The sequence below is a fragment of the Coniophora puteana genome (assembly GCF_000271625.1).
Source record: "Coniophora puteana RWD-64-598 SS2 unplaced genomic scaffold CONPUscaffold_19, whole genome shotgun sequence".
Taxonomy (NCBI): domain Eukaryota; kingdom Fungi; phylum Basidiomycota; class Agaricomycetes; order Boletales; family Coniophoraceae; genus Coniophora; species Coniophora puteana.
This window is the reverse complement of record NW_006913071.1, coordinates 665,129-692,085: the sequence shown is the minus strand read 5'-3', so window position 1 is coordinate 692,085 and position 26,957 is coordinate 665,129. Positions and strand designations below refer to the sequence as shown.

General features: G+C 53.1%; 12 protein-coding genes across 12 annotated transcripts; 6 read left to right on the top strand and 6 right to left on the bottom strand.

The window, feature by feature from the left end:
- Window positions 1-217: 217 nt before the first annotated feature.
- On the top strand, window positions 218-2,799 carry CONPUDRAFT_170052 (uncharacterized protein; the record flags this gene model as incomplete). The annotated part of the gene is made up of 3 exons (XM_007777118.1): window positions 218-1,973; window positions 2,034-2,104; window positions 2,159-2,799. The coding sequence occupies one exon, from the start codon at window positions 218-220 to the stop codon at window positions 1,871-1,873; it is 1,656 nt and encodes a 551-aa protein (XP_007775308.1). The 3' UTR covers window positions 1,874-1,973; window positions 2,034-2,104; window positions 2,159-2,799.
- Window positions 2,800-3,091: 292 nt separating this feature from the next.
- Window positions 3,092-5,775, top strand: CONPUDRAFT_113296 (Phosphodiest-domain-containing protein). The gene is made up of 13 exons (XM_007777117.1): window positions 3,092-3,531; window positions 3,593-3,683; window positions 3,738-3,751; window positions 3,814-3,831; window positions 3,884-3,923; window positions 3,978-4,064; window positions 4,114-4,163; window positions 4,215-4,272; window positions 4,327-4,411; window positions 4,473-4,534; window positions 4,611-4,797; window positions 4,878-5,113; window positions 5,170-5,775. The coding sequence occupies exons 1-13, from the start codon at window positions 3,161-3,163 to the stop codon at window positions 5,437-5,439; spliced, it is 1,569 nt and encodes a 522-aa protein (XP_007775307.1). The 5' UTR covers window positions 3,092-3,160; the 3' UTR covers window positions 5,440-5,775.
- Window positions 5,776-6,192: 417 nt separating this feature from the next.
- Window positions 6,193-8,668, top strand: CONPUDRAFT_140460 (Phosphodiest-domain-containing protein). Its single transcript, XM_007777116.1, has 13 exons — window positions 6,193-6,713; window positions 6,779-6,869; window positions 6,930-6,943; window positions 6,997-7,014; window positions 7,069-7,108; window positions 7,168-7,251; window positions 7,319-7,368; window positions 7,424-7,481; window positions 7,540-7,624; window positions 7,673-7,734; window positions 7,791-7,977; window positions 8,033-8,262; window positions 8,323-8,668. Exons 1-13 carry the CDS (start codon window positions 6,382-6,384, stop codon window positions 8,602-8,604), a joined length of 1,533 nt encoding a protein of 510 aa, XP_007775306.1. The 5' UTR covers window positions 6,193-6,381; the 3' UTR covers window positions 8,605-8,668.
- A 58-nt stretch (window positions 8,669-8,726) lies between these two features.
- Window positions 8,727-10,153, bottom strand: CONPUDRAFT_85823 (DUF500-domain-containing protein). Its single transcript, XM_007777115.1, has 4 exons — window positions 9,885-10,153; window positions 9,753-9,818; window positions 9,358-9,690; window positions 8,727-9,259 (listed from the first exon to the last, which is right to left on the bottom strand). The coding sequence occupies exons 1-4, from the start codon at window positions 10,054-10,056 to the stop codon at window positions 8,988-8,990; spliced, it is 843 nt and encodes a 280-aa protein (XP_007775305.1). The 5' UTR covers window positions 10,057-10,153; the 3' UTR covers window positions 8,727-8,987.
- Window positions 10,154-10,363: 210 nt separating this feature from the next.
- CONPUDRAFT_170048 (uncharacterized protein) lies at window positions 10,364-11,641 on the bottom strand (the record flags this gene model as incomplete). The annotated part of the gene is made up of 3 exons (XM_007777114.1): window positions 10,364-10,771; window positions 10,857-11,119; window positions 11,184-11,641. The coding sequence occupies 3 exons, from the start codon at window positions 11,639-11,641 to the stop codon at window positions 10,560-10,562; spliced, it is 933 nt and encodes a 310-aa protein (XP_007775304.1). The 3' UTR covers window positions 10,364-10,559.
- Window positions 11,642-11,860: 219 nt separating this feature from the next.
- Window positions 11,861-13,073, top strand: CONPUDRAFT_147686 (uncharacterized protein; the record flags this gene model as incomplete). The annotated part of the gene is made up of 3 exons (XM_007777113.1): window positions 11,861-12,318; window positions 12,376-12,638; window positions 12,707-13,073. 3 exons carry the CDS (start codon window positions 11,861-11,863, stop codon window positions 12,919-12,921), a joined length of 936 nt encoding a protein of 311 aa, XP_007775303.1. The 3' UTR covers window positions 12,922-13,073.
- Window positions 13,074-13,377: 304 nt separating this feature from the next.
- On the bottom strand, window positions 13,378-14,442 carry CONPUDRAFT_77976 (uncharacterized protein; the record flags this gene model as incomplete). Its single annotated transcript, XM_007777112.1, has 3 exons — window positions 13,378-13,589; window positions 13,660-13,922; window positions 13,982-14,442. 3 exons carry the CDS (start codon window positions 14,440-14,442, stop codon window positions 13,378-13,380), a joined length of 936 nt encoding a protein of 311 aa, XP_007775302.1.
- Window positions 14,443-14,841: 399 nt separating this feature from the next.
- On the bottom strand, window positions 14,842-16,025 carry CONPUDRAFT_77975 (uncharacterized protein; the record flags this gene model as incomplete). Its single annotated transcript, XM_007777111.1, has 4 exons — window positions 14,842-14,913; window positions 14,980-15,152; window positions 15,224-15,486; window positions 15,568-16,025. The coding sequence occupies 4 exons, from the start codon at window positions 16,023-16,025 to the stop codon at window positions 14,842-14,844; spliced, it is 966 nt and encodes a 321-aa protein (XP_007775301.1).
- Window positions 16,026-16,625: 600 nt separating this feature from the next.
- Window positions 16,626-18,674, bottom strand: CONPUDRAFT_67119 (glycoside hydrolase family 15 protein; the record flags this gene model as incomplete). Its single annotated transcript, XM_007776926.1, has 6 exons — window positions 16,626-16,771; window positions 16,855-16,950; window positions 17,024-18,064; window positions 18,124-18,367; window positions 18,428-18,460; window positions 18,522-18,674. The coding sequence occupies 6 exons, from the start codon at window positions 18,672-18,674 to the stop codon at window positions 16,626-16,628; spliced, it is 1,713 nt and encodes a 570-aa protein (XP_007775116.1).
- A 918-nt stretch (window positions 18,675-19,592) lies between these two features.
- Window positions 19,593-20,277, top strand: CONPUDRAFT_140456 (uncharacterized protein). Its single transcript, XM_007777110.1, has 3 exons — window positions 19,593-19,764; window positions 19,823-20,093; window positions 20,159-20,277. The coding sequence occupies exons 1-2, from the start codon at window positions 19,702-19,704 to the stop codon at window positions 19,955-19,957; spliced, it is 198 nt and encodes a 65-aa protein (XP_007775300.1). The 5' UTR covers window positions 19,593-19,701; the 3' UTR covers window positions 19,958-20,093; window positions 20,159-20,277.
- Window positions 20,278-20,930: 653 nt separating this feature from the next.
- Window positions 20,931-23,075, top strand: CONPUDRAFT_113284 (FAD-linked oxidoreductase). The gene is made up of 6 exons (XM_007777109.1): window positions 20,931-21,291; window positions 21,368-21,625; window positions 21,688-21,960; window positions 22,022-22,158; window positions 22,235-22,710; window positions 22,765-23,075. Exons 1-6 carry the CDS (start codon window positions 21,175-21,177, stop codon window positions 22,995-22,997), a joined length of 1,494 nt encoding a protein of 497 aa, XP_007775299.1. The 5' UTR covers window positions 20,931-21,174; the 3' UTR covers window positions 22,998-23,075.
- Window positions 23,076-23,088: 13 nt separating this feature from the next.
- On the bottom strand, window positions 23,089-26,903 carry CONPUDRAFT_147682 (Metallo-dependent hydrolase; the record flags this gene model as incomplete). Its single annotated transcript, XM_007777108.1, has 13 exons — window positions 23,089-24,340; window positions 24,401-24,798; window positions 24,849-24,914; window positions 24,966-25,091; window positions 25,148-25,160; window positions 25,213-25,290; window positions 25,343-25,547; window positions 25,606-25,705; window positions 25,760-25,892; window positions 25,950-26,098; window positions 26,164-26,514; window positions 26,576-26,622; window positions 26,675-26,903. 12 exons carry the CDS (start codon window positions 26,901-26,903, stop codon window positions 24,700-24,702), a joined length of 1,596 nt encoding a protein of 531 aa, XP_007775298.1. The 3' UTR covers window positions 23,089-24,340; window positions 24,401-24,699.
- Window positions 26,904-26,957: the final 54 nt, after the last annotated feature.

The following is a 26,957-nucleotide window of genomic DNA, read 5'->3' as shown; positions in this document are numbered from 1 at the left end:
ATGCAGCTGGTCTTCGGGGCGAAGGCGTTTCCGAGCTTGCCGTACAGGTAATGAGGACGATGCATATGACGGAGCACCCCAAACTCCTCGATCTGTCCCTGTTCACGCGCACGCTCGAGTTAGTCTCCCCTATGCAGACCCTATATCAGAAGACAGTGCATCAGCTACTCGGGCTTTCGCAAGTCCCTTTCCTCACCCGCCTCGCCAACCCTTAGCCATGCATCCCCCTACCTCCACCATCGCCCCGGATGCCACCGCTGTCGTCCAATACGCTCTCTCGGACTGGGAGAGGACCAACTACTACAACGGTATCTCTGGCGACCCTCCTGAGCTCCTCTACCGCTCGGATCTCCTCGAAAATCCCTTCCCCATCCCCAAGGGCAGACACCCTCATCTCCCTACCAAGACTGTCCATGGAGTCTTCAACACGCCGCTCAACGCTGTCTGGGACACTGTCGCTCCTCAGATCTGCGAGTCATTGAAAGCTCGGAACATTCGCTACTCGGTCATCACGACAGCTCGTTTCGTCACCCACGGCGAGGATGGGAATGACACTATGGGTCCCGTCGTGATTTGGATTGCAACTCATCCCACTACTACCACCGCCGAGAACGCGCACGACGCTTCTCCAGACATCATCGCTCTCCTCAAGGCCAACGGAGTCGAGGGTGCGGTGGTCGAATGGTACGAGGGAGCTGTAGAGAGGCTGTTAGGTCCACACCTTCTGCGCACCACCGACGACACCAACCCCACCAACCATGTCCGTCGCTTTCTCATTGCTGCGCTCGGCATGCCTATCGCTGCTGCGGAGAGGGAGGCCGATGATGCTCAGGGTAGCGTCGCGCTGTTCTTCCACGAGAAAAAGGACAAGCACGGCTCCCCTAGCGCCAGGGTCTTCGGTGTTAGCAACTGCCACGTTCTCCGCGAGGACACCACCGTCGAGTACGAGTTCAAGGGCGCTGACGCACCTCCCCAGCATGTTCGACTTGCCGGATTCCGTCGATTCCAGCGCGGCCTCGATGAGGTCAAGGCCTGCATCGGTGGCTACGGAATTGACGCCGATCTATTGGCTAGGGAGATTGCTGAGTTGGAGGCGAAGCCGAAGAGCGATGACCCGGACGAGGCGGCGGAGGACGAGACGGCCGTGGGGGCTAAGCGGGAGAAGTTGGCCAAAGTGAAGAAGGATATCGGTGTATTCGAGGCCTTCTACAAGGACACTAAAAGCCAGTGGGGTGATATTGCGTGCCGAAACATCGGTCACGTCGATTGGGCTCCCAAGATCTCTGTCGACGTCCAGGATCGCAAGTACACCAAGGACATTGGTACGTTCGAGGTTGATGCGGCGAGGTTCAAGGCCCAGTTCAAGGGCAACGTCGTCAACTTAGGAGACAATTTTACTCCCCAACAACTCACCAACATGTTTTACCCTCAAAGTGTCGGTAGAACAGCGTTCAAGTTCCCTACAAATCGCCAGCTCAGGATCAACGGTTGTGTCACGCGCGAGCTCCTGGCTGTTCCCGACTGTTTCGACAACAGCGGCGAGCCCTGCCTTATCGTCATGAAGGATGGCAACACCACCGACCTCACGGTCGGACGCTATGCCGGCCTGGAGGCCTACCTTTGCGATGACTTTGGCGTCGAGTCCATCGAACTCGCCATCTATAACTACGATAGGCAGTCCGGCCCGTTCTCCGCCAAGGGCGACTCGGGCTCGCTCATCTTCGATGGCGAGGGTCATATGGTCGGTATTCTCCACTCTGGGATGCCGAAAGGCGGGAGCAACCACGTCACCTACGCCACCCCCGCCTGGTGGGCCATCGAGCAGCTCAAACTCAAGTATCCGCACGCCGACTTCGATCGCACCGCCTTCTAAACGCACACACCATCGCCCCTATCCATCATGCAATAACACCGTCGGCGATGTCAGTTCCGCGACTCGTCCACGTGGGGAAGCAAAGTCAATAAGCGCCGATGTCTTAGTCTTGTTTAACCCCTGAGTCGCGAGTTGCCTCTGACATGTACTTTCACCTTAGATCCACCTCACATACCACGTCGTGCATTGCCTGTACGTGATTTGTCGAGATGTGTTGTATATCGTAGTTTTGTGAGTATTTTTTGTAGCAGAAAGTCGACCGCGAACCTCAATCGTAAAATCCAGCACTGGCAAGAAGGGCCACGACTGTCGCACCGATCGTCGCCCCAGGAGTGACGAGGGTGGGCAAAATCTACCGTCATATATTGGCTGCCCCGAAAGTAGTACGTGCAACCGTCCCAGCAGCGAAGCACCATCATGTCAATGTTACTCGTGAACAGGTTTGTAAAGCCAATATTTCTGCGGAGATTTATTCCAATCGTTTACTATCTCGTACGGTCCCTCCGATATTTCTTTGGTGCGATTGCGATCAATGACAACACATTGCTCACCCTAAAAAACATGTACACTTTTGCTGCCTACAGCCATCGCGCAATCGATCGCAAAGCGATGGACTCTGGAAAGCGCAGGCCAGCAATATGTCCACAACGTCGGGCCCCTGATCTCGTTGGTATCGATGTTCGCGAGGATGTAAACGTCGCGAAGGGAACAAAATAGACATTCAAAGTGCTGCCCTTCTGTGACTAGGCTGCATTCACTTCATGAAAGCCGAACGTGTCTGCGAGCTTGAGCGATGGGGTGGACGACGGCTTACCACACGTCCGTCTTATGTTGTTCAACCTTGCGTGCAGCGTAATGGTTTTGATGCCTGCATACCGTGTATGTAGCTAAACATAGAGGTACTACTTTGCTCGAGAGTCCTTCGGAACGTACACCGGGCCATAACTAAAGTCTAAGAACGCGCTGGGGGATAAATTCAGAGTCAACTCAATCCAGATATTATTTTTGGAAGATTTTAGAGCATATAAGCGGGCTTCCTGCAGGGTAACACAACAAACATTTTAGAAGGTCGAGGAAGAGCTGTCGAAGACTGTTGAAAGTTGGTTAGGCTTTGTTTAGCTTCGAACGATGATCCAGACTTCGGACCGGAGTTGCCTTTTACGTCGGCCTGCGATCAGCTTCCGGGGTCTAAACTTGTCCAGCTGCTGTCTCGCGTCTGTCTTCGCCAGTGTCGACTCGGACCTCCCCGCCCTTTCCATCCCCTCCTCTTGTCTCTGACTTCCTGCCATGGGTCCCGGAGAGAACTACCACGAAGCCCATGCTGAAGAAATCAAAGCCCTGCTCAGCGACGACAAGCTCAGCCAAGACTTCAAGTTCGAGTTCTCAGATGACTCGGATCGCGTCCAGGACATCGAGAACCAGCAGCGCCCAGTCACGCCTCGACGTTGCCCTTATAAATGGAAAGGGATTCTGGCTGCTACGCTGGCCGGCCTAAGTCTTGTGTTTCTTTCGGGTTGCATTCATAAACACGCTAGTTCGTCTTGCACTCGTGAGCAGCCGTGTCCGCAAGCTGCCACTAGCAATGCGGGGAAGTTGTTCAATAACGGGACGCATGACTTTAAGAGGACGGTTGTTATGGTGTCAATAGACGGCTTGAGGTGCGTTTTCTGGGCTCAGCTGGGTTGCTGCGGTAGTGTCAAATGCTCATGGTTGTTGCAGAGCGGATTATCTCGACAGAGGGTTTACCCCGCATCTGCTAGATATCAGTAAGAAGGGGTTACGGGCTAAGTATATGAAGCCCATATTCCCTGTGAGTATCAGGTTCTCCACGTTCGCTAATTTGTTTGCTGACTTCGACGAACAGACACTTACGTTCCCGTACGTCAAACGATTTTGGTTATCACAAGCTTATCCGCTGACTTCACTTCACACCTTCACAGAAATCACTGGGCACTTATGTGCGTTGACATCAGTCCCAAAAGATTATCGCACTAAATTCTTTCATAATAGGACTGGCCTACACGCGGAGTCGCATGGCATAGTCGCCAACGCAAGTCTCACAAAATTAATCCACACATCATGTTGTCCTGACTCCGCTCCGTAGAACTTCTACGACCCTGTCTCTGACAACGTATTCGCGTACAACAAACCTGAATCATGCTGGAATTCCTCGTGGTGGTATGGCGAACCGGTTCGTTATTCATTGAAAAATATTTGGGGTTTGGCTAACCTATGAGCAGATGTGGGAGACGGCCGAGAAAGCTGGTATCACCACCGCCAACCTTATGTGGTAAGTGTTCTCAGAATTTATTATGATTTGATTTTTTCAAGAAATATCCAGGCCCGGACCGCCTGTCACGAGCGACGGAGGGTCCTCGACTTATTTTATCCCATGGCGGGTGCGTCCTGTGCTTACCTAAAAATCTGGAAATTGTTGTTGATGGGTAATCTAGGATCATGTCCCTTTGCGGGAAAAGCTGGATCAGATTCTGACCTGGGTCGACCTTCCTGTGGAGACGCGTCCCCAGCTCGTCCTAGGTCAGCTCCATTCTTCTCGATTTTTACCGGAATTCTGATTTCTCATCTGATATTATCACAGCATACGAGCCATCCCTAGACCAAGCCGGCCACCTGACAGGCCCCCTATCCCTTCTAGTCAATGTACGTCCCCCCAACAAAATCCAAAATACTCGTAACCGTTGTGAAAGTTCTCTTACTATGACACCTCGCTGTGTAGACTACGCTCGCCGAAGTGGATGTCTTCGCCAAAGAGCTGCAGGAATCCCTGGCAGACCGGAACTTGACCGACATCGTGGATATCATCTTTGTGAGCGACCATGGGATGACGGACACCAGCCACCCAGAGTGGTTCTTCATCGATGATATCCTGGGAGACGATATTAATCTAGTTGAACATTCTGATGGTGCGCTACCATTCCTTGCTGTGTTCTCCTCTATTTTGCCCACCGCCAACTAATTTCGTTGATTTTGTTGCGCCGACCAGGCTGGCCGTCGATGGGCCTGCGCTTCAAGCCCGAGGCGGACCTGACACGTATCTATGACATTCTGTACGACGCCGCGTCCAAGAACGAGGAGAAGTTCGAGGTGTTCACGCATGAGACGATGCCCGAGAGGTACCACTTTTCGAACAACTACAGGATCGCGCCGATCTATGTTGTCCCGAAGGAGGGCTATGCACTCGCGACGCATAGTGAGGATACGACGCTTATGTCCAAAGGAGTGAGTTCCCCCTTTCCTGTGGCTTTCGACGACTGTGATGCTGATGAACAAAACAGAACCACGGATACGATAACGAGAATCCGTCGATGCACGCCATGTTCGTCGCGCACGGACCCTTCTCGTTCGACGCCAAGGCGACGTCTTTGTCTTCCCGGTCTGCGGAGGCGTGGCACAGTGTGCAGGACGACGCGTATGTGATGCCCGGGTTTCCGAACGTCGAGATCTATAACTTGATCATGCGGCTGCTCGATGTTGACGAGCAACGGTGGGCGCCGACGAATGGGACGGATGCGTTCTGGGATGCGTATTTGCCGGAGGATATTTGATCGTTCTAGTGGTGGTGATGATAACTAATACGGGCTAGGCTTAGACTACAGGCTGTGGGGTCAGTCCTGTCCGAGTTCAGTGCTCGGCGAGTTCAGCGTTATTCGGCGCGTGTCCTGTATGCCAGCTGATGATCTCAGAAACGCGTTTTTAGACGATTCGTGACTCGGGTAGTTAATTCAACGTATGATTGCCTTTTGACTAATAGTTTGCTGTACATTAATTTAAACGTCTTCCTGTAGAAACAGTAATGGGTTACTTGGATCGTTATTAGTCTTCCAGTGAGATCTAGATAGACTTCGAAAACTGAGGGTGCTCCGAGTCCTCCAAGATATTGCTGTCGAACTGTTGAAATTAATGTTTGTGTCAACCAGTGTGACGTCGCTGTTCTATCAGCTCTTTCCATGTTTTCAAAGCGAGCGCATGCTTGAATAATCGCTAGACGTCGGCGAGTAAAAGGAGGCAAAGGCCGTGTAGGAAAGGTTGGTAGAAGGTTGACGTCAGGCTCAACTTACACAGCCGCGCCGACGAGTCGGTGGGCGCATGGTCCGAGCCCCCGAGGACTGGCGCTTAACATGGTAACGACAAAAGTTAGTGTCTCCGCATGACATCAATTACCCTTCCCAATGCATCAGGTTCATACAGCACTCTGCTAACACCACGTCCAGCACGTTACGACTCGGGGCAAACGCATCGAGGCAATGATACTTGAAGGGTACATTCTACCCGTCTCCGTTCCTCATAAAAGGCCAAAACACCGTCGTCCGTTGTGCCCGACATCCGTACCCAGCCTCCTGCGTTGCTGTCTCACCCAGGCTCCGGGCCCTCGCTCTTATATTTATCAAGACCCACATACCTGTAGCAACAGCATACACATATATCTTCAACCCCTCCCCCACTATTCCCCTCAAGCTTGACCACGTATACCCACGCCCCGCCCTCGAATGACCACACCCACGAACAAGAACGATCCCTCCTCATCCAAGGTAGCCAATTCCTCCGACGGGCTCCGAAACCGGGCCAATGAACAAGGACGGCCGCAGAGCCAACAATGGTCGCGTCTTCTCGTGCTCTGCATCGCCGTCGCCCTCGGGGGCGTCGTGACAGCACGCGCACTATGTCCCGACGTTGCTTGGCTCTCAAGACAGCATATCGACCTACTCTGCTCGGTGCCATCCTCCCTCCTGAACGGTTGGCACGCGGCCCCAAATACGATGTCTAATGGGACGCACGAGTTCCGCGAGACGATGATTCTCATTTCCGTTGACGGACTAAGGTGCGTGTGCTGTATACCTGGGCACAGCTAACGCGCATATATGCTGACTGTTGTATGCATGGTAGACAGGAGTACCTGGAACGAGGGCTCACTCCGCATCTCCTCGAAATGAGCAAGACGGGTCTGCGAGCTGACTACCTGAACCCCATATTTCCAGTCAGAGCGTTCTCTATGAAATGCTTGAGTTGTGTTGACTGACTGGTGAACGTTCATCAGACATTAACATTTCCGTGAGTGTCATAATGAGCATAGCTTTCGCAGTGTTCGCTAACATGCATGACAGGAATCACTGGACGCTCATGTAAGGGAAATCAATGTTAATGCGGAGCTTATCTTAAATGTATTCGGGAATTAGGACAGGGCTGTGGGCGGAGTCCCATGGGCTCGTTGCAAACGTATGTTTCCTCTATTCATAAATTACACTTGTCCTTACGCGCGCCTATGGTGATCACAGAAAATATTCGACCCTGCTACAAAGAAAGTCTGGTTACCCACCAAGAAGGAATCGTTCGAGCCCGAATGGTGGTTTGGCGAACCAGTATGTCTTCCTGATAGCAGCAAAACGCGCTATATTTTTCTCTTCTTTTGGCTCATCGACATACCAGATGTGGGAGACAGCTCAAAAAGCTGGCTTGAAGACCGCTGACATCATGTGGTACGGAGTCCTCGTGTTATCCAAAATTTGATCCAAAAACTAAGTTTATCAACAGGCCAGGACCTCGCACCTCGCAAAGTGGCGCCACGCCGACATATTCCGTGCCGTTCAATGTGCGCATCATGGTCTGGCATGGCAGAATTTTTCCGCTAAATTGTGTTATCGTTATAGTTCTCGTATCCAATAGATGCAAAGTTGGATCGAATACTTGAGTGGATGGACATGCCGATCGAGGAAAGGCCGCAGCTTATAACGAGTGCGTGACTCTTCCTAAACTTCAAAATTATCACTAATGATTAGACAGTGTATGAACCATCGCTCGATAATTCGGGGCATGAGACAGGACCACATTCATTACGAACCAATGTATGTAAATACACTTTTACCTGATTTTTGAAGACGGCTAACGTATTATCAATCAGCAAACGCTGGCCAAAATCGACAGCTGGGCAGGAAACCTCACAGCATCCCTCCAAGCGCGCAATCTCAGCGACATCGTCAACGTGGTAATATTGAGCGACCATGGAATGGCTGATACGAGCGCACCCGAGTTGATATACATGGACGAGATCCTTGGAGAGGACTTCGTCACGATTGAATACATCGATGGTAATTGCTTTCTGTTCTTTTTTCATTCTCTTGAATAACCTCTTGTCTGCCACAGGCTGGCCGTCCATGGGCTTGCATCTCTTCCCGGAAGCCAACGCGTCCCGCATACTGGAGAAACTCTACGCAGCAGAGGACCCCACAAAGTTTGAGGTCTTCACGCGCGAGACGATGCCCGCACGGCGGCACTACGCCAACAACCCGCGCATCGCGCCTATATTTATTACGCCCCACCTCGGGTATGCACTCACGACGACGGTGTTGAACGGAACGGAGATATCGGTAGGGGTGAGTGCCTCCCTCGAACCTTCTCCTTGTGCCGACATATCTGATGGCGCTCGTGGATAGAACCATGGCTGGGACAATATATACCCCGACCTGCGTGCGGTCTTCCTCACGCAGGGCCCGTTCGCGGAGAGAATGAAAACCAAAGCTGCAGCCTATGCCTCCGGATCACCTCGGAGTGATTCGGACCTCTGGCAGTCAACAAAAGGCTCTGGCTCGGACGGCTACGTGATGACAAACTTCAACAATATTGAGATATATAATTTGGCGATGCATATGCTGGGCATTCAGGACCGCGCCGCGAGTAATAATGGGACGGTGGGATTTTGGGATGCGTACGTTTAGTTTAGAGAGGATTGTGTGATTGTAATTGTTTCCGTGATATCCCATCTCATCATTTGCATGACATTATTTATTGGAGATTGCATTCGCCATACCAATTCAGAGTGCGGGTCTGACATAGATGAATCAATGACTTGCAGGCGCTGCCAGTACGTATAGTGAGGCTTACAATGTTTCATAAAGACGTCCAGAACCAAGCTCAGTATAATACAATTACATGATGCAGAAGCTTCACTCCATTAATCGGACACAACCTTGATCGAGGCGGAGGCAAAAACTGCAAACCAATAGATGGAAGGGCGGAGGAGAAAGAAATAGATCATTATGATTTCGTCAAGTACCATATCCCGCCTCTGTCTGTCTAAAATCCCCCCTTTTCTCTCCCCTCAACCCTCGGCGTCGAACACGGTGTGGTGCGCCTCGGCGACGTCCATGTGCTCGCCGGTGGCGGTGGGCACGTACGCCTCCTGCGGAACGCCGGTCTCGTCGAGGCCCTCGGCAGCTTCGATGATCTCGTACATGCGCGAGGCGACCTCGGGCGGGGGCACGCGGCCCGAAAGGATGTCGCGCGCGGGGACGGGGGAGCCGTAGAAGTCCCGGTTGGCGTCTTTGCGCTCGATGAGGACGGTGCCTTCGAGGGAGAGGCCGGCGAAGAGGCCTACATACGTTACACGAGATTAGCTTGGGACTTTCAACAAGAGATAGGAGGCGGGAGGTGGGGGGTGGTAGTGTACAACTTGGAAGAGGACTACGCACCCTTGCTCTTCGAATACGAGAACATCGGCGCCGGATGCGCGAGCGAAGCCTGTACGGCTCCGCCAGTCCCGATGGGGCCCGCCGCGGCGCTCACGTTGCCGCCGATGGTGACGTTGCCGCCCATCGAGAACGCGCGGACGGCGTCTTCGCTATTGAGCACGATCACAAAGTCGGTGATGTCCGCGCCGATCTGGAGGCCCCAGCCGAGGCCGCCGGTCGCGATGCACGAGGGGGCGGACCACGAGCCGTCGGGCAGGCGCGCGATGACGAGGCCCGAGCCGGCCTTGCCGGAGAACATGAAGCCGGCTTTGATCACTTGGAAGACGGCCAAGCCTGGATGTGCCGTGCGAGGGTGGGTCAGACGAGGTTGGCGGGGAGGGGAAGTTGGTGCGCACCTCGTGCATTCAGCAAAACTGCCTTTGGTATCGAGTTGAGCGCAGATTCTGGACGATCTGGGTCCGCTATAGTCGTATGAGCTACACGAGTTCTTCCTTCTGAAAATCTTCTAAAGATTGAGTTAGACGCACCCACAAAACTGTTCAGAATCTTGGCTGCCTTCTCTGCCTCGCCAGGGAGCGTGAACGTCTGAACAAAGTCCCTGGACCCGCTGGCGACCTTACTGGAGCCCTCCTTCACGAAGGCCGTCGCCTGCACGCCCGCCTTCTGCGCGCCCCTCCGGAACTTGTCGAGCATGGACATCGTGATGGGGTCGTATCGAGAGGATAAGTCAAGTGGTAGTATTTGACTGCGTGAGGGTAGTTGGTCGTGAAAGAACTTGCTGTGGAGGCGGAGGTGAGTGTCTTGGCTCAGCAGCCGTCTATACAAAGCGCAATTGCACCGCTATAGCGATCGGTTACGCCTATAGCTGCCGTGCCATCTTCTGGCAGTTTGAGTCAACGTTCGCGTGTTCACAGGCATGTGCATCATCACAAATTCTGCAGTTCGCTCATATTTTGAACTCATGACGATAGCAAATGTATAATGGTAATAACAATGAGTGTCCAAGCTGCAACCTAGGATACAAGACTGATGACCTGCTGGTTCTGGAAGACAGTTATCTCGAGGATGGGCTGAGTGTCGCTGCAGAGACGAAGAAAATCACACAAGTCACTCAATGGCGACACAGACAATCAGCATGTGGGCTGCTCGAGGAACCCTGTCTTCATCACCCCAAGTCCAACCCGAGTCACCCCAATCTCGGTTCAAGAAAAAAGAGGCGTTGATTCCCAACACTTGCGGTCTTGACACCAGTCGCGGTAGTCATCGATCCGTGCTTGAGCAGCACCTCTTGCTTCCCAGTCACGTAGATCTTCGTGTTCCTTGAGTTCGTTGAGAATGTTTGTGACTTCCAAGAGGTTCTCTGCACTCGTCAACTGATCAACTGGCACCGCTTTATCATAAAAGGTGACGTGATCTGGTTCAAAATACACGCATAAAGCAAAGTCAGAAGCCGTTCACTGCACGCCGTCAATCGTCAACTTAAGATAAGATACACGCACCCATATCCCATATTTCTGACTCCATGCATACCTGGTAAATCTCCTCGCAGCCAACGCGGTCGAAATTAGGCTCGGTGCTATCCTCGAGGAACTCACGATTGACTTCGCAGATGTGGTCGTCGTCCGCATCGCCAAAGTCGACGAGCCTGATCTCGCACATGTTGGTCTCCGAGGGACGTATGGCAATGTTCCTCCTGTCGTCGATGCCGCAGTGCTCTACACCAGCTTTGTGGAGGTTGATAAGACACTGCAACATAAGCTTTCTATGAGACGAGTGTGTCAGGAAGCAATCGAGAGACCATATTAACGAGGACATGATGTACGTACTTCGCGCGTTGGGGGAGCTTGTTGAATGACCGAGGCAAAGGTTGCCCACAGTCCTCCATAACAAGGACCGACAGCCGACCATCCTCAGCAGTGCACCCAGTGTAGTAGCCATATATCCACGGCACACATATTCCCTGGAGACCAGAAAGCTTTCCGTTGTAGATTTGCGCTTCCTTCCTAAGCTTCTCAGTCGCTTTCTTCCCGTACCCAGCCTTACAAATCACCGTGTCCTTGCCGTCCCATGGGGTATCCAATCTTGCCCGGAGAACAAAAGGTTCGTGGAGATTTTCAGGCGGAATTGTGGAAGAGTCCCCTCGAGAAATGAACTCTATGATCTCCACAATACGGCGAGACGTATCATCAGAGGGGTGGGCGACGCTGTAGTCGGAGTTGAGAGCAATGAATTCATCATTGTCACCTAATCTCGAGGGATCTACAGGGAACTGTAGGATAGCCATGACCGTGAAAGCAGACCTGCACGTAAAGAGAGAAGGGGCGAGAGTGGTGGCGGACGAATAGGGGTTGATTGCTTTGGTTGTGGCGCTGCATTGCCCACTGGCAAACAAACAAGAGATAACGCAGGACTCTCGTTTTATGACCACCACTACTAAAACGTTTCAAGATTCAAAACATTTTGTCGCTTCTTGCCCTACCTGAAGGCATCAGCTTTGACGGTCATGGCTACTATTCAGTTTCCTGTGGATCTCATGGAGCTGGATGAACGCGATGAATTTGTGACCCTCGAATCCGACCCTAGCGTCGCTCCCCCTTTTGACAGTACCCCTCGCCGTATCACAGATATCACGGGGTTCATTTCTCGAGGGGAGACTTCCATGATCCCTCCTGAAAATCTGCACGAACCTTTTGTTTTTCGAGCAAGACTGGACATCCAGTGGGACGACACGGAGTCGGTGGTCTGTAAGGCTGGGTACGGCAAGAAATGCACTGACAAGCTTAGGAAAGAGGCCCTAATTTATGGCAGGAAGCTTTCTGGTCTTCAAGGTACATGCGTCCCGCAGATCTACGGCTACTACACTGGCTATACTGCCGAGGACGGTCGGCTCTCGGTTCTTGTCATGGAGGACTGTGGCCAGCCTTTGCCTCGGTCACTTAACACGCTCCCACGAAGTGTGAAGTACGTACCCCATCCCGTTGCTGGTACGGCCTTTTAATGATCCTTTTTCGCCCATAGAAAGAGTATACTGGAGTGTCTTATCAAGCTCCATAAAGCTGGTGTATGGCATGGGGACGTCGACGACGAAATGAACATTGTCGTACGTCCCTCGAAGAACGACACGTGCGAGATCAGGTTCGTCGACTTTAGTAACGCACAAGACAATCACACCTGCGGAGTCAACCCCGAGTTCCTCGAGGATACTACCGAGCCTACCTTCGATCGAATCCGGTGTAAGGAGATTTACCAGGTGTGGCTAGAATCAGAGTTATGGGTTGACAGTGCGTGCATTTCATCTTGTCAGAGACGTGCAGCAAACGGACCCCTTGACGGCACATACATAAACCAGGTTACATCCTTTTCTATGACAAGGTGGTGCCAGTTGAACAAATGACGACTCCAGAGAACCTCTTAGCTGTCACAAACATCCTCAACGAGCTCGAGGAACACGAAGATATCCGCGACTGGGAAGCGAGGGATGCAGCTGAGGCAGAGATTGATTACTACCGCGAACGGTGTGAAGCCCGCAAGCACTGGGAGTCGACGCCCCTTTACGCGAATTGATGTAGTTACAAATCATCTGGGTTACTTGACCTTAACCAAGGTGCTCGATTAAATTAAACGGACTAGCTGGGGGTGAAAGCGGTGTATATTAACGGATAACAGATGTGTTTGGCTACTTGTGTACAACTCGGCCTAGTCGAGGGTAATTAAACATTTGATTGATGAACATAGGTGGTGGAATAGTTCAACGAGGAAGAAACAACGCGTTTCGCCGCCCTCGATCTGGTCCGACTAGTCGCGAGTTGCGACTAGAGAGATAGAACGTAGTGTCTGCGTGGCGAAGTACCTGCAATAGGGGCTAGTAACCGTTCTGGATAAGATTGTCTTTTCCTGTCCCTGACGTCATCGTCGGGTGGATGATGCTCGAGGTGACTCTTCCTCGAGATTACAAGTACATGCAGAAGTTCACAAGAAATAGCATGGATCCTGTCTTCATTGATGCATAAATGATACAGGTCAAGTAAAAAGGGGCAGTGATTCCCAATATTCGCGGGCTTCACACCATCGGCGGTAGCTATCAATCTTGGCCTCAGCTGCACCCCTCGCTTCCCATTCACGCAGATCCTCGTGTTCCTCGAGCTCGTTGAGGATGTTTGTGACCGCCAAGAGATTCTCCACACTCGTCAACTGGTCGACCGGCACCTTGATGTCGTAAAAACTGATATGGTCTAGTTAAAACACATAAATACGAGTCAGAAGCCGTTTGCGACGTAATGTCAACGAATGAAATACTCGCACCCTTATCCCACAACTGTGACTCTACGCATGCGGCGAATATTTCGTAACAGCCGACGCGCTCGAAGCCAGGATTGGTACTATTCTCGAGGAACTCGGGATTGACTTCACAGGAGTGGTTGTCGTCCGCCTCGCCAAAGCCGACGATCCTGACCTCGTATCCATCGGTCTGCGAGGGACATATGACGACGTTCCTTCCGTCATCAATATCCCCGTGTTCTATACCGGCTTGGTGTAGTTTCATGAGACACTCAACGATACTCTCTCTATGAGGCGAGAAAGTGCCAGCAATTAATAAGGGGTGATATTACAGGGGATGTCGTACTTCACGCGGCGGGGAAGCTCGTCGAGTAGCCGAGGCAAGGGCTGGCCGCAGTCCTCCATGACAAGAACTGAAAGCCGGCCTTCGTCGATAGTCCAGCCAGTGTAGTAGCCATAGATGCGTGGAACGCATATACCTTGGAGACTTGAGAGCTTGCCACTATATATCTGCGCCTCTTTCTTGAGCTTCTCAGAGCAACTCTTGCCGTACCCAGCCTTACAGATTACCGAATCCTCGCCGTCCCGTTGGTTGTCCAGTCTTGCTCGGAGAACAAAGGGTTTGTGTAAGTTTTCGGGCGATATCTTATAAGAGTTTCCGCCACTCGAAATGAACCCTATGATCTCTGCAATACGGCGAGGGGTACTGTCAAAGGGGGGCATGACACTGGCGTTGGAGTCGAGAGTAACAAATTCGTCGTCGTCACCTAATTGCAAGAGATCCACAGGAAACTGTAAGGTAGACATGTCTGTGAAAGTCAATGACTTCGGGTGGAGAAAGAATGCGCGAGAGTGGTTGAAATTTCAAGGTTCAGATGATGGCAGTTGTAGAAGAAGAGGGTTTGGGGTATTGCGGTACTAAAAGCATTGGATTGGATTGCATGTTCTTTGCTAACCAATAGCGCTGCCGCGCACGACGACTTTCTGTAGAATCGCATACTGAATGACATGCGACTAGGGACATCCAATAGCGTCTTATATTTCACGGCGCTGGCTGACTTGATGGCCTCCTGAAAAAAATGTCACATACGCACCTCTTTCTGATAATTTTGATGCGGTGAGTATCCGCAATAGGGGCTAGTCGTTACACCCATGTGATTTTATTCTTCTGTTATTGACATCAGTCAGTTGTATGCTTGAGAAGTCTTATTTGTAGCCAGGAAGGAGAATCCCACAATGGCTAACTAGAAACAGCGCATAAACGCTGGCCTCAACATCCTAGATCGCCATACATAGTGACATGGTTCAAAGAAAAAGGGGCACCGATTCCCAATGCTCGCGAACCCGACGCCAATCGCAATAATTGTTAAACGCTTCCCGAGCCGCGTTCCTCACTTCCCAGTCTCGAAGACCTCCGTGCTCTTTGAGCTCGTCGAGCACTCCGGTGACTTCCCAGAGATCCTCCGCTTTCGTAACTTGGTCAGTCGGTACCTCCTTGTTATAGAAAACGATGTGATCTGCTCCAAGAAGGCACTGCATCAGCCACCTGCTACACGGTGAACATAGTGGCAAGATAAAAGGCACGCACCCTTATCCCACAGCTCAGACTCGTTGTATGCCTGGTAAATCTCCTTACAGTCAACGCGATCGAGCCCAGGCCTAGTAACATCATTGAGGAACTCGGAGCTCGCGTCGCACGCGTGGCTATGGTTTGCACCGCCAAATCCGACGAATCTGAGCTCGCAAACGTCGGTCTTTGAGGGACGTATGACGATGTTCCTTCGATCCCTGGTGCCGCCATGCTCTATACCAGCTTTATGGAGCTCGACAAGGCACTCGAGCATCAGTTTTCTATAAAGCAAGGCCCGCACGGTGGTCAGAGATCAATCATAAACCACTATTACGAGGTCACCGTCAACACGGGATGCATACTTCGCGCGGCGCGGAAGCCTCTCCAACGGTCTCGTCAGCGGCTCACCGCAGTCCTCCATAACAAGCACAGCGAGCCGACCGTCTTCAGTGAGGCCAGAGTAGGAGCCATAGAGCCGCGGAACGCATATACCTTGCAGGCTAGAGAGCTTCCCGCTATAGATCCGCGCCTCCTTCTTGAGCTTCTCGGCGCATTTCCTTCCATAGCCAGCCTTGCAGATGACCGAGTCCTTGCCATCCCACTGGCTGTCTGGCTTTGCCCGGAAGACGAAAGGCGCGTGTATGTTCTCGGGAGGACCATTGGAAGAGGCTCCGCGAGGTGAAATGAACTGTGTGATATGTGCGATACGGCGAGATATGCTGTCGAGAGGCGGCGCGACGCTGGAGTCCGCGTCGAGACTAGCGAACTCATCGTCTTCACCTAGCTTCGACAGATCTAGAGGAAACTGCAGGGTCGCCATGGCTGCGACTCCCTAGAGTCAAAGTTTTGAAACAAGATACTGTAGGAAGATGGTGCGCTGGATGTGAGCCCTTGTCTGGGCCATTGTACACATCGTCAAAAGATCCCAGCAGCACGTGTGGAACGGCTGCAAAAAGACTGGGCTTGACCTTGGCGGTTCTGGAGAGAGGACCCGTTGCTACATGACAGGGGCTCGGTACAGAAGTGGCTACTTCGGCAAAGGCCGGTCTCATTGTCGGACTCGCAAATTTGATCATCTCAACATCTGCTCGCTTGTAAATCTACCGATTATCTACGCCTGCTCCGACCCTGCCGCATCAGAATTTCTCTCTTGTTCTCCTCTCGCTCTCTTGTGCGCTGAGCGAGTCGAGGTGCTCCACTGAGATCTACTCACAATGCTTTTTTGTTATCGCAGTCCAGATGAACAGCACTGACTCTTGCATTTCCAATCTCGGACAATGTCAACAGGCATAGGTTGAAACCCAAGATGTATGCAATGATAGAGTAACTCCAAGTAATAAACTAACTAACAGCCCAAATATACCAGGATACATCGCCACAGCCGTCATAGCATTAACTGTCTGCCTCAGCGCTCAATTTCTCAATGCCATGTATCATTGAGCGTCTGCGAGCCGCTCGCGGCAGTCGTGATGCTGTTGTTCGGGTCGGACTCCCAGGTGACCTGGCCGTTCTCGAGGACGAAGTACTTGTAGGTGATTGCAGTGCTCGAGGGTAGGTTGAGCGTCGCTGCAGAGACGGACGAGGAAGAGCGTGAGTTAGTTGATTGCGTCATAGGGACAACAAAGAGGAAGGGACAGAAAGACACGTACTGCTCCAGACGGGGTAGTCGAGCGTCGAGAGGAGGACGGCGTTCGAGGTCGACCACGAGCTCAGCGCGGCGACGCTGCCGGTCAGGTAGATGGCCTCTATGGTAAGAAGGAAGACGAATCGCATGTTATTTCTAAACGTCGAGAGCAGTACTAGTGTGATTCTACGCACGTCCGAGCGAGGTCGTCTTGTTGACGCTAAACGTGACCGACGTCGTCGTGCTTTCTCCGATTTTGCTCTGGCCGCAGCTCGTCGTGAGCCCCTTGGCGCCCCACGAACCCGGCACGCTGCCCGCGCGCCTATCGAACGCCGTGAGCGCAGACGCATAGCTCCACGTCAGATCGACCGCGCTCGTCGGCGTGCCGTCGTCCCTGCTGAACTGCTCCGCGAGCCCGCCGCCGCTGGGCGTGTACTTCGCGTTGAGCGCGATGAACCCGTCCGCGAAGCTCTTGATCGCGCCCGTGAGGTTCGTGTACTCCGCGCTCGAGCTCGCGTAGCTCCCCGACGCCGCGCCGCTGTCGAACTGCTTGAAGAAGCCGAGCGAGATGTCGGAGATGCTCAGCGAGCCCTGCTGGTCCCACACGTACAGCGCGTCGTACAGCTGTTCCGCGACGGCGAACAGCGCGAGGTACCACGGGTTTCCGCCCTGGTACACGTCCTCCGGGTACCGGCCGACGGCGGCCGCGGCGCTCGCGGAGATGCCGCTGTTGACGGTGTAGATCTCGCGGAAGGAGTCGACGTACGTCTTGAGGTTGCTCAGCGCCAGGTCCGAGCACGGCTGGAACGTCACGGAGTCGCAGGCCGCGGCGGGGTCGAACGTGTGGATCGACGCGAGGACGGTGTTCGCGTCCTTGCCCGAGCGCCCGCCGCCCGTGTTTGCGGTCATGTACCCGGGCGAGGGGTTCCAGTAGGACTGCAGGAAGCACAGGACGTCGCCAGCCTGCGTGTCGTAGGTGCTGTGGTCCTCCCCGAGCGTGCTCGCGAGTGCGGAGCCGAGGCGGAGCGCCTTGTGCTGCACAGCGGTGGTGAAGAACGAGGATGATTGAATCTCTTCCCAAAGGTCGAACGTGGTTTGGTTCCAGTTCGCGGCGACGTAATCGAGGTCGAGCTTGATCGCGGGCCAGAGCGTGTTCTGGACATACGTCTGGTTGTTCTTCGAGATGAGGTAGTTGGCATAGGTAATGAACGCGGTCGAGCGCAGCGCCGGGCCGTCTTTCGATGTAATACTGCGTGAGTCCCTTATATATGCGTCCATTTTAAAGGGAGCTTACCGCGCTGCGGGCGACCCCAGCTTCCATCAAAAGCTGTCTCGTTGACGTAGAACTTTGGCTCGCCAAGACCACCGGAGCTGACGCTCCCGCTCGGGTTGGTGACCTGCTGAATGTTGGCGTATGCAACGGTAAAGTCGTCGATGAGACCCTGGTTCGAGGTGTCCTGCCCGCTCACGAGGCGGTCGATCAGGACCTGGAACGTGAGGGACGAGTCACGGATCCAAGTGTAGAAGTAATTCGGGTTCTGCAGGGAACATTGCACTCAGTATGTATTTAGAGGTGGTCATGAGGGTGAAGAGCTCACTGAGGTGCTAGGACTGGCAACGACGACACCGGCCTACGGAGATAGAGAGGAGGATGTCAGGGAGTCTACTCGAGGATAGTGAGGCATTACACACATCAGCACCAGGCGCCTTCGAGCCATTAGGACCGATGTTGTTGAGAACGCCGGTCAAGGCGATGGGTCCCTCGGAGGAGATGTAGGAGGACACGTCCTGCGCGAAGACAGACGTGCAGAGGCCGAGCGTGGCAAGCGCACCTTGGAGGAGCATCGTGATGTAGACCGTGACGCGATTCAGAGGCAGAGCACCGACGTGGACGAGGAGGGCGTGCCAATACCAGCTCGCCGTCGCGACAACATGGATTTTATAGGCCGTCGCTTGGGAAAGCCAAAGCGAGCGTAATGAGTCCATTTTTCATCGCTGGCCGCTGTTGCGTGCTGCGTTTGCCGAGGAAGAGGAGGGAAGGGCGATTTAGACCACGCGGGTTGTGGCCGCCTGACACAATGTTCCATGCGCGCTTTCACGCGAAACGCCCCACACCCCGCAGCGCTCAGGGCCGATCTGCAGAAAATAGCAGGTTCACTTGATCGCCCTGTGGCCGCTGGTCATAACGCTGGACCAATCACTGCAGACAATCCCGAGTTTTGTGGTTCGGAAGAGCGGCACAAAGAGTCGACAAGGGGAATACATGTTCCGTGGATCCAAAAAGACTCAGGCGAGGACCAGTCTTGAGCGGGTTGGACGAATATCGCAATATCACATGGAAGCGAACACCGGATTGTTGTTTGTACCGAACCATGAAGCCTGAAAACCTCGTGGACGTGGTGAGCAACTTCTGTCATCCTGGCACTTATTTTCGTCTCCCCGCTATGGTACACCGATGGTACCGAACAGTTGAACATTTGAATGGGTGCGAAAGAGGTGCGAAGCTGCGTCCGACTCATCGCGGCTTTTCTGCACTTCCACCACTGCTGCCAACACAGCGCCTAGCAACTCGACACAACGATAACAATCCTTCTCTCTGTCTCAATTTTGATCGTTCGACAGACGAGGAAGATGAAAATGAGCATTGCTTGGACCAAGTTCGCTCCTGGATGATTTTCATTTGTTTGTCAAGCAAATGAAGATTATCCAGGAGTGAACGTTGTCGTTGAACACTCTTCGCTCATTGACACCATGATCATATTCCGAACCTATCGAGTCCTTCTGCGTCCCGATGCGTCCATGCAGGTCTATTCATACCTCCTCACAATCCTGACATGTACTGTCCGACCTGATCTCGGCGCTGTCCTAGAATATGCACCATCCGATCTGGGACTATCCGCGGAGTAGAGACGCAAGGCGGGACTTCGTTGAACAGGTGAGAGTGCGCACCAGCACAGGATTTGCACCGCTGGCGGCTACTCATGGATCCACAGGAGCTGATTCCTGGGTTGCCGATCTTGCCTTGTTGCAATCATGTCGATCAACGCCGCCAGGAGTCCTCAGCGCCTAGCGCGAGCTCCTCACTTCAATATATGCGCCTCAAGATGAACAGACTTGAAGAGATCTGATACACGGGCGCTAGGCAGGAAATACCGCAGGAGGCGAGATAGATGCATGCTACATCGCACCAGCGTTGTACGACCAAGTTCTGCATTCTTGAAGCGAATGATTCATCGTAATCGCGATTGGAGATGGCAAGTCACCGTACGTCATCTTCCGAGAATGATTTTTGAGCGGTTTTCAACTCACGATGACCATCGTTCTTCCAGACATCACTCACCGACTCGTATGCATGTGGTTGCCCATGTCAAGCAGAGGTGTTGGCGGCCGACCTCAGCTTTTTGCTGCTTGTATAGCACGAGCACCTTACTGTCCTAGTCACAAAATTTTAGCCTCAACGAAATAATATTGTTCCAGTGGTTTGAGTGCATGTTCTTATGCCGTGTCAATTGGATGAAGAAAGGGAGGCCTCATGTTCCTGGGCAAAACCTTTTATCTATTGGCGCAATTTCGTACGTCTTCTATCTTGATATCTGCTGTGAACATTCTCAGGTCTCACGACGAGTCCTTGCCTTCTTCAGCTACGGTCGTAGTAGATATTGGACACATCATCCACAATCGAAATGCGCAAGTGCAAAAGGCCCAACCCACTCTCGCACCTCGGAAGGGTCGACCCCGTCCAGCGGGCGCTGGCACTTGTCATCACCCCTCCGTCGGGCGCCCATTCATTCGAAGTCCCAATAGTCTCGAACACCGTTATTAAAGCCCACCGATAGGCCCGTGACCTGCACGTTCCCCATGACCCCATGACCCATCCAACAATACTCCGCGTATCTCTCCCCCTCGGTGCTCCTCCTGGGACATTCCCTCGAACGCCTTCCATCGCCATTATCACCGCGACCTCCACGACTCCACTCCCATACCCTAGTAGGCCTGTTCCATGCCCGTCGCTGGACTCAGGCGTCTCCTCACCACAGAAGCTCATGTCGCTGGCGGTCGACTAAGCTATCGAACCCCTATCTATAGTGCCCGGCGATACGCCGCAAACCGGGCCGACGCCTCGTGGTACCCGTCCCCACCTCCATACACATCCTCAGCTCGCGCTCGCCCCCTCCGCGCTCTGGCCGTGACCAGCGCAGTGTTTGCAGGGACCATTCTGCTGGGCGGGGCGACGATACACGGGGATGCGGATGTGGACGCGGACGCAGAGCCTGATAACAGCAAGCCGGGAGGACACCGCCCCGCGTCCTTATCGTCGCTCTTCCGCGCGTACACTGTGTACGCGATGCTCTCCATCCCAAAGCTCGTCGACTGGTCTCCGGCGATGCTCACTGCGCTCCTCTCTGTTCCGGGGGTCAATGTGATCACGAGGGCGTTCGTAAGGTCCACGTTCTTCGCGCACGTACGTCCCCCTCTTGGTTCCTGATCATCTGGTTATCGTGAGTAAAGCCCCTGACGCTACATGTTCATCATTGTAGTTCGTCGGCGCTGAGACGGCGCTCGAAGCCATGCCTCTGCTCGAGCAGCTGCGGCGCGAGAACAAGGGCGCGCTTTTCGCGTATTCGGTCGAGGTCGACGCCGATCAGGCGACCGGTAACGCGGCTGCACAGCGCAGCGCGCCGCACAAGCAGGCGATCGAAGAGATGATCTACTCTATTGATATCGCGGCGGACTTTGAGGACAAGTACGCGCAGGGAGGGAAGGCGGGGAGGAGGACGTGGGTCGCTGTCAAGCTCGTGAGTGATGTCATCGGTGTCCACTCGATTGATGCTGAGATGGTGTGGTTGATTATCGGTAGACTGCTCTGCTGCCTGACGCGAGCACCTTGACGAGACTATCGCTCCACCTCTTGATGGCGCGCAGGGCTTCGGAGGGGACCTCAGTCGTTTTTCCCGGAACGCCTACTTCCTCAGATTTAGATGTGTTGAAGAAGACACCGGTCGATTCGCCGCTGACTGCAGAGGACGTCGCAGCGCTGAAGGAGCTTCATGATGATCTTGTGAGGGTTTGTAAACGTGCGCAAGAGAGGAACGTGAGGATCATTGTGGATGCGGAGTACAGTTGGTATCAGGTCCGTCCGTCCGCTTTACTTGATGTCTTGAAAGTTCCATTGAAACTAAACAACATCTTAGCCCGCGGTGGACGCATACACACATGCACTCATGGAGCGTTTCAACAAGACCAGCTGGCTCTCATGGGCCCAGACACTAGGCGGCAGCGGCAGCGTACAGCCGCTGGTGTACAACACCTTCCAGGCTTACCTTCGCCGGTTCGTCTTATCCCGTATCCCTTCTATCTTCCTCATGTTCACCCTGCTCATCAACTCGCGATGGTTGACACCACAGCACGCCCGCACACCTGCAAGCATCCCTCGCCCGCGCCAAAGCCGGAGGCTACGCCCTTGGCGTAAAGCTCGTCCGTGGCGCATACCACCCACACGAAATCGACGCTTTCGCCTCTGCCAAGGCTGAGGGTGGCTCCTCGTCTTCGCCCTCAATCTCGATATCGCCGGAAACTGAACCGCCTGTATGGACGAGCAAAGCTGAGACGGACGTGTGCTACGACGCGTGTGCGGCGCTCTTAGCTGGGCAGGTCGCGCAGGATGTTCTGAGAGCGGGTTCTGGTTCTGGTTCTAGCGGTGGAGCGCAACCGCGCATAGGGGTGTTGTTCGGGACGCATAACTGGACGAGCGTGGACCGGATACTGGATGCGCTTGTTACGCAGGGTGCTGCGAAGCGGGAGGTGAACGAAAAGGACGGGAAGGATGTGATCGTGGTTGGGAAGGAGGTCACGGAGAGGGTGGCGTTTGGGCAGCTTCTTGGTACGTCTACGGAACCTATATGTGACGAAAGATGACCAACTGTTCGTTACCCAGGAATGAGCGATGCGCTGACGGAGCATATCGTTCACTCGACGAACACCGAGACACCCTTCGTGCTCAAATATGTTCCATACGGCGCCCTCGCGGACGTGATGCCCTACCTCAGCCGCCGCGCCATCGAGAACAAGTCCATCCTCGGTGATGGCGCGGCGTCTCTCGAGCGCAAACGCGCTGGCGCGGAGATTCGCAAACGGCTCTTTGGGAGGAACGGTGTTCCTTGGTTTTGATTCGCACTGATCTAGATAGACTTGATTGTGGAACATTTGGAAATAGAAGACCGCACTCTGTTACATCCACACTCTGACAATGTTAGCATCTGGACCTTGTATTCAAGACTTTTCCACGAAATACAGCCAACGATGAGCATCATTCCCTGACGCATCGGTATGATCCCTTGATGATACTGCACGCTGATTGCATTAGTTGGGATTTAACATTCAGGTATCGCGTATCAGGAGGTTTTATGGCCATCCCCGCCCTAATTTCAGCCAAAGACCTAACTAGTCGTCATACGCTGGAGGTAACGTGGCTGTTTCAGCTTGACTGTCCAGGACATCTGTATGGTTGTCCAGGGCGTCTACATGAGTTCCGAGTGCGTTGTCCAGGTTGTACCGAGTCCGATCATCGCTGGTGCATTGCTCGAGGATGGAAGCGAGCTGTTCAGCAGGGTTAGTATCATCCACGAGTCGAACGATGCTATCTGCAAAGCTGAATGAGCCAGCCGCCCTCGCCGCGATTATCTGGATGGCGTCCTCGGACGGCGACGGAACAGGTTGCTGCATAGTTCGTCGCAACCATATCTCTGCGAAGCACGCTCTCAAGAAGTGAGCAATGTCCGCATGCACCTCGTAATCGTAGTCCTGCATATTGAATACTTGGAAGTTGTCGACGACTCGCATGGTCCGCCAATGTTGCAGCGGAACATCAGGGTGGCTGGTGAGGAGGATGTGAAAGTCGGGCAAGCCAGCGGCGCGTAACCTGTCCGCCAGGAGGCTGAAGAAGTGGGCAATTCTGGCGTATTCGCTTGGAGGTAAACATTTGTCGACACCATCGAAGACGAAGACCTGTGGTCGCCCCATCGACCACGCGTCTCTGAGACGCCTGAGCGGCTCGATAAAGAGCGGGTTGATCTGGTGGGCGTAGAATCTGTGTTTCCCGAGGAGACCCGGATCCCTGAGAAGAGCTTGGGTCACGGCATCGCGCGCGGCATCGCGTGCGGCGTTGTATTTAATCCCGAGTTGATACGCGATGGTCGGAAGGATGCAGTTTAGAGATTGCCGCTCGGGCTCTTCGTGGGGAAAGAAGAAGCATCCCCCAAGCCGCGAAGAGGCCCGAAGCTGGTCAGCGATGGAAAGAGCTACCGCTGTTTTCCCGCTGCCGCCCGCTCCATGGAACCACACCACGCTCCGACCCTTCTTTTCCAAATGCCTCATGATGTCTGTCAGCAGCTGTGTGCGGGTTCCTTGCAGGCATCTGGCTTGCGGGGAGGAGTCGTCGAGAGCGCTCAGAGGGATTTGCTCGGAGAGAGATACCCAGACGTCGTCTGCTTCGGCAATGCAACGCTTACCAGCTATTCAACGTTTTTAGCATATCAAGTACATCAACTCGGTTCGCTAGACTGCTATCTCACCTGGCATGATGGATATACGGATGGGAGGGAGTGATAGATCCAATGTAGGTACGACCGATCACGTTGAAGACATTGCTGTATTTGAGGAAGGATGGAAGCTACGCAGTGACTCACTCAATATAGAACAGGCAAGGGATCATTCCGAGCTGCTACAGATCAGACCATTAGTATACACACAACACAAGCAAACACATTGTAATCTTATGACGCCGACTTGCCTGTTACGTGGTTGAGCACGCACGAGGCTACCCATCCCAACCCGTAGGTATCCGAGACGGGTTCATCATAGTAACCGTACTTCAAATGGGAAGGCTGATTAGCTCTTCCAGATAAGCTTTCCATCGTTTCTCCCAGTTCTCCGTGACGGTTTTCTTGTCCGACTCGTTCAACATCGAGTACTGAAGAGGTCAGTCAAGAAAAAGCAAGATGTAGAATGCATGTGACATACAGTGATACTATCGCGAGCAAGCTCGCCTAGAGTGATCAAGCCAGTGATTTCACTCGCAGCCACTACCTGCCATACCGGTGAGGCAATGATCGCCGCAGCGCGGCGAAAACGACTTACTTGGAAGAAGTCGAACGTAAGACCCATGTTTCCGAAAAGGGCAGGATCATCTGAACTCAGAGCAACGGGCACACCGTTGTTCAAAAGGATAGGTAATGGGTGCATAGGCATTGACGCAGTCAGCCGCTGGATAATGCATTAGCACAAAAAAGACCTCGGAACAGGATAGATGTCAAGCATACCAGAATCTCGTTTCTATGGCAGAGTAAGCTTACCTCCACGTTAGATGCTGGACGCAACCACTCACGAGATAGGACAAACTTCAAGAGCTATTCCCCTTTCTCGACAGATTTCCATGAGCTTTGGGTGCTTGACAAGTGAGAAGCTGGAACAGGGCGTTCTTGAGAGATATCTACTGTTACGGGAGACGAGCTTACCCATGTCCAATACGCTTCGTTCCAAGTAGGATGGCATCATAGAGGTTAACATCCGCGTGTGACCCATCCCCACAGGTTTCCCCTGCGTGGAAGAGAAAGGGTATATCGAGCTTGAGCTCTTCTAACCGTTTCTTGAACCCAAGCAGTGGTTCAATGTAGTAAATGAGAGGGTTAAAGATGTTCTCGTCTCCAACCAGATCAAATCCTGGCTCGCGTCGTCACTTTAGTTTATAACCTCGGATCAGTCGAAGGCATGAACGAACCTGTGATCAAGTGAGGAAACTCTTGCTTGAGCGTGATGCAGTCGTCCATATACCACTTCATCTCCTCAGGCGAGATATTCCGAATCATTGTGTATATGATCTATGATGGCGTGTAAGAATCGACCTTCTCTCGTCATTTAAGCAACTTCTTTACCTTAACCCCGAAGAAGTCATGCGAGCGACCGTGTTCCGCCTGATTGCGCTTGAAGGCAGAGAGCTCCTCGTCAAACATTTTTAACCATTCGCGGTGAGGCACATTCTCCTCTCCGTCAATGCTATACATGAATCTGAAACAGGGTTGTGAATTCGGTTCCATGTCTACAAAGAGTCGGACGGTAACTAACCGGCGATGAAAGTTGATTCGAACCTCGACGTAGGAAATCCCATCCGCCACTAATTCAAGCAGAAACTGTTGGACGGTTGCTCGCCAGATTGGAACGTAATGCACCATGCTCTGAATGACCCGCGCTGCTTCTCTAAATTTGACCCAAATCTAGAAATCGTGAGTTCTCGAGAAGGAGCGGCAGAGTTCTTCGTGTGAATTCAAGCGAATCGAACCTTTATATTGTTGTTATGTGTCCCATACGCTTCACTGGGATTGATGGACATGCATCGTATCATCCACTTATCGAAGCCATCCTTTCCTCCGAGCTCAGAGGGAAACGTCTCCCGCGCTTTTGTCAAAGAGATCCACGAGCCGTCGGGTACCGTTTCATTGATGGATGAAGCACTCGATACGTAGTCCCTGTGCATCGGCTGGACTTGCGGGACGGTGTATTCAATCGTGATGACATCAAGTGCTCGGGGAACGCGGACGTGGATAAGACTATGCTTCAGAGCATTGTCGAGGATGATCCTGCAGTTGGTCGCCAAGTCAAAATGGGCATGCAGCACTGCGCCCTTGGGCATCTACGGCCGTGATACTGAATATGCAAAGGCGATTCGAACCACAACGAGGGCGGGGACCCACTTTACTCAGAAGTTGAAAGAGCTTGGTCTTGAGGACGATTTGTTTGCCTGCCCAAGTTTAATGGTAAAGTTAATAAGAGACGAAGATAGTCAGCTTTACCCGTTAAGAACTCCATCCCTGGAAACGCATTGGGAACACCGTCATGCTTGACTCCCCAGACGGTCTTCGCCTCTACATCGCGTATGCGCCGAATGACCTCGTCCGCTTTCTTTTCGAGAGCTGTATGGTTCGCGGCTCGCACATGATCGACGCGAAGTGCTCTGTCCTGAGAAATTAGGCTGGAACGCTTTTCATTATAAGCCTGAACGTCGATGGCGGCAGTGGTCATAACGGGGGAAGGCAAAGTGTCTCCGACCCTAACCCTAATAGACGTCTGCCGCAA

Bases quoted from the DNA above. Each gene is read 5' to 3' on its own strand.
- CONPUDRAFT_113296 (XM_007777117.1), top strand. From the start codon at position 3,161: ATGGGTCCCGGAGAGAACTACCACGAAGCCCATGCTGAAGAAATCAAA. The intron at 4,535-4,610 runs GTACGTCCCCCC...CTCGCTGTGTAG, and splicing joins CCCTATCCCTTCTAGTCAAT to ACTACGCTCGCCGAAGTGGA. The intron at 5,114-5,169 runs GTGAGTTCCCCC...TGAACAAAACAG, and splicing joins CGACGCTTATGTCCAAAGGA to AACCACGGATACGATAACGA.
- CONPUDRAFT_140460 (XM_007777116.1), top strand. From the start codon at position 6,382: ATGACCACACCCACGAACAAGAACGATCCCTCCTCATCCAAGGTAGCC. The intron at 7,735-7,790 runs GTATGTAAATAC...ATTATCAATCAG, and splicing joins CACATTCATTACGAACCAAT to CAAACGCTGGCCAAAATCGA. The intron at 8,263-8,322 runs GTGAGTGCCTCC...GCTCGTGGATAG, and splicing joins GAACGGAGATATCGGTAGGG to AACCATGGCTGGGACAATAT.
- CONPUDRAFT_140456 (XM_007777110.1), top strand. From the start codon at position 19,702: ATGCACCATCCGATCTGGGACTATCCGCGGAGTAGAGACGCAAGGCGG. The intron at 19,765-19,822 runs GTGAGAGTGCGC...ATGGATCCACAG, and splicing joins GGCGGGACTTCGTTGAACAG to GAGCTGATTCCTGGGTTGCC.
- CONPUDRAFT_85823 (XM_007777115.1), bottom strand. From the start codon at position 10,056: ATGTCCATGCTCGACAAGTTCCGGAGGGGCGCGCAGAAGGCGGGCGTG. The intron at 9,691-9,752 runs GTGCGCACCAAC...CGGCACATCCAG, and splicing joins AGTTTTGCTGAATGCACGAG to GCTTGGCCGTCTTCCAAGTG. The intron at 9,260-9,357 runs GTGCGTAGTCCT...TAACGTATGTAG, and splicing joins CTCGTATTCGAAGAGCAAGG to GCCTCTTCGCCGGCCTCTCC.
- CONPUDRAFT_113284 (XM_007777109.1), top strand. From the start codon at position 21,175: ATGCTCTCCATCCCAAAGCTCGTCGACTGGTCTCCGGCGATGCTCACT. The intron at 21,961-22,021 runs GTCCGTCCGTCC...ACAACATCTTAG, and splicing joins CGGAGTACAGTTGGTATCAG to CCCGCGGTGGACGCATACAC. The intron at 22,711-22,764 runs GTACGTCTACGG...TTCGTTACCCAG, and splicing joins GGCGTTTGGGCAGCTTCTTG to GAATGAGCGATGCGCTGACG.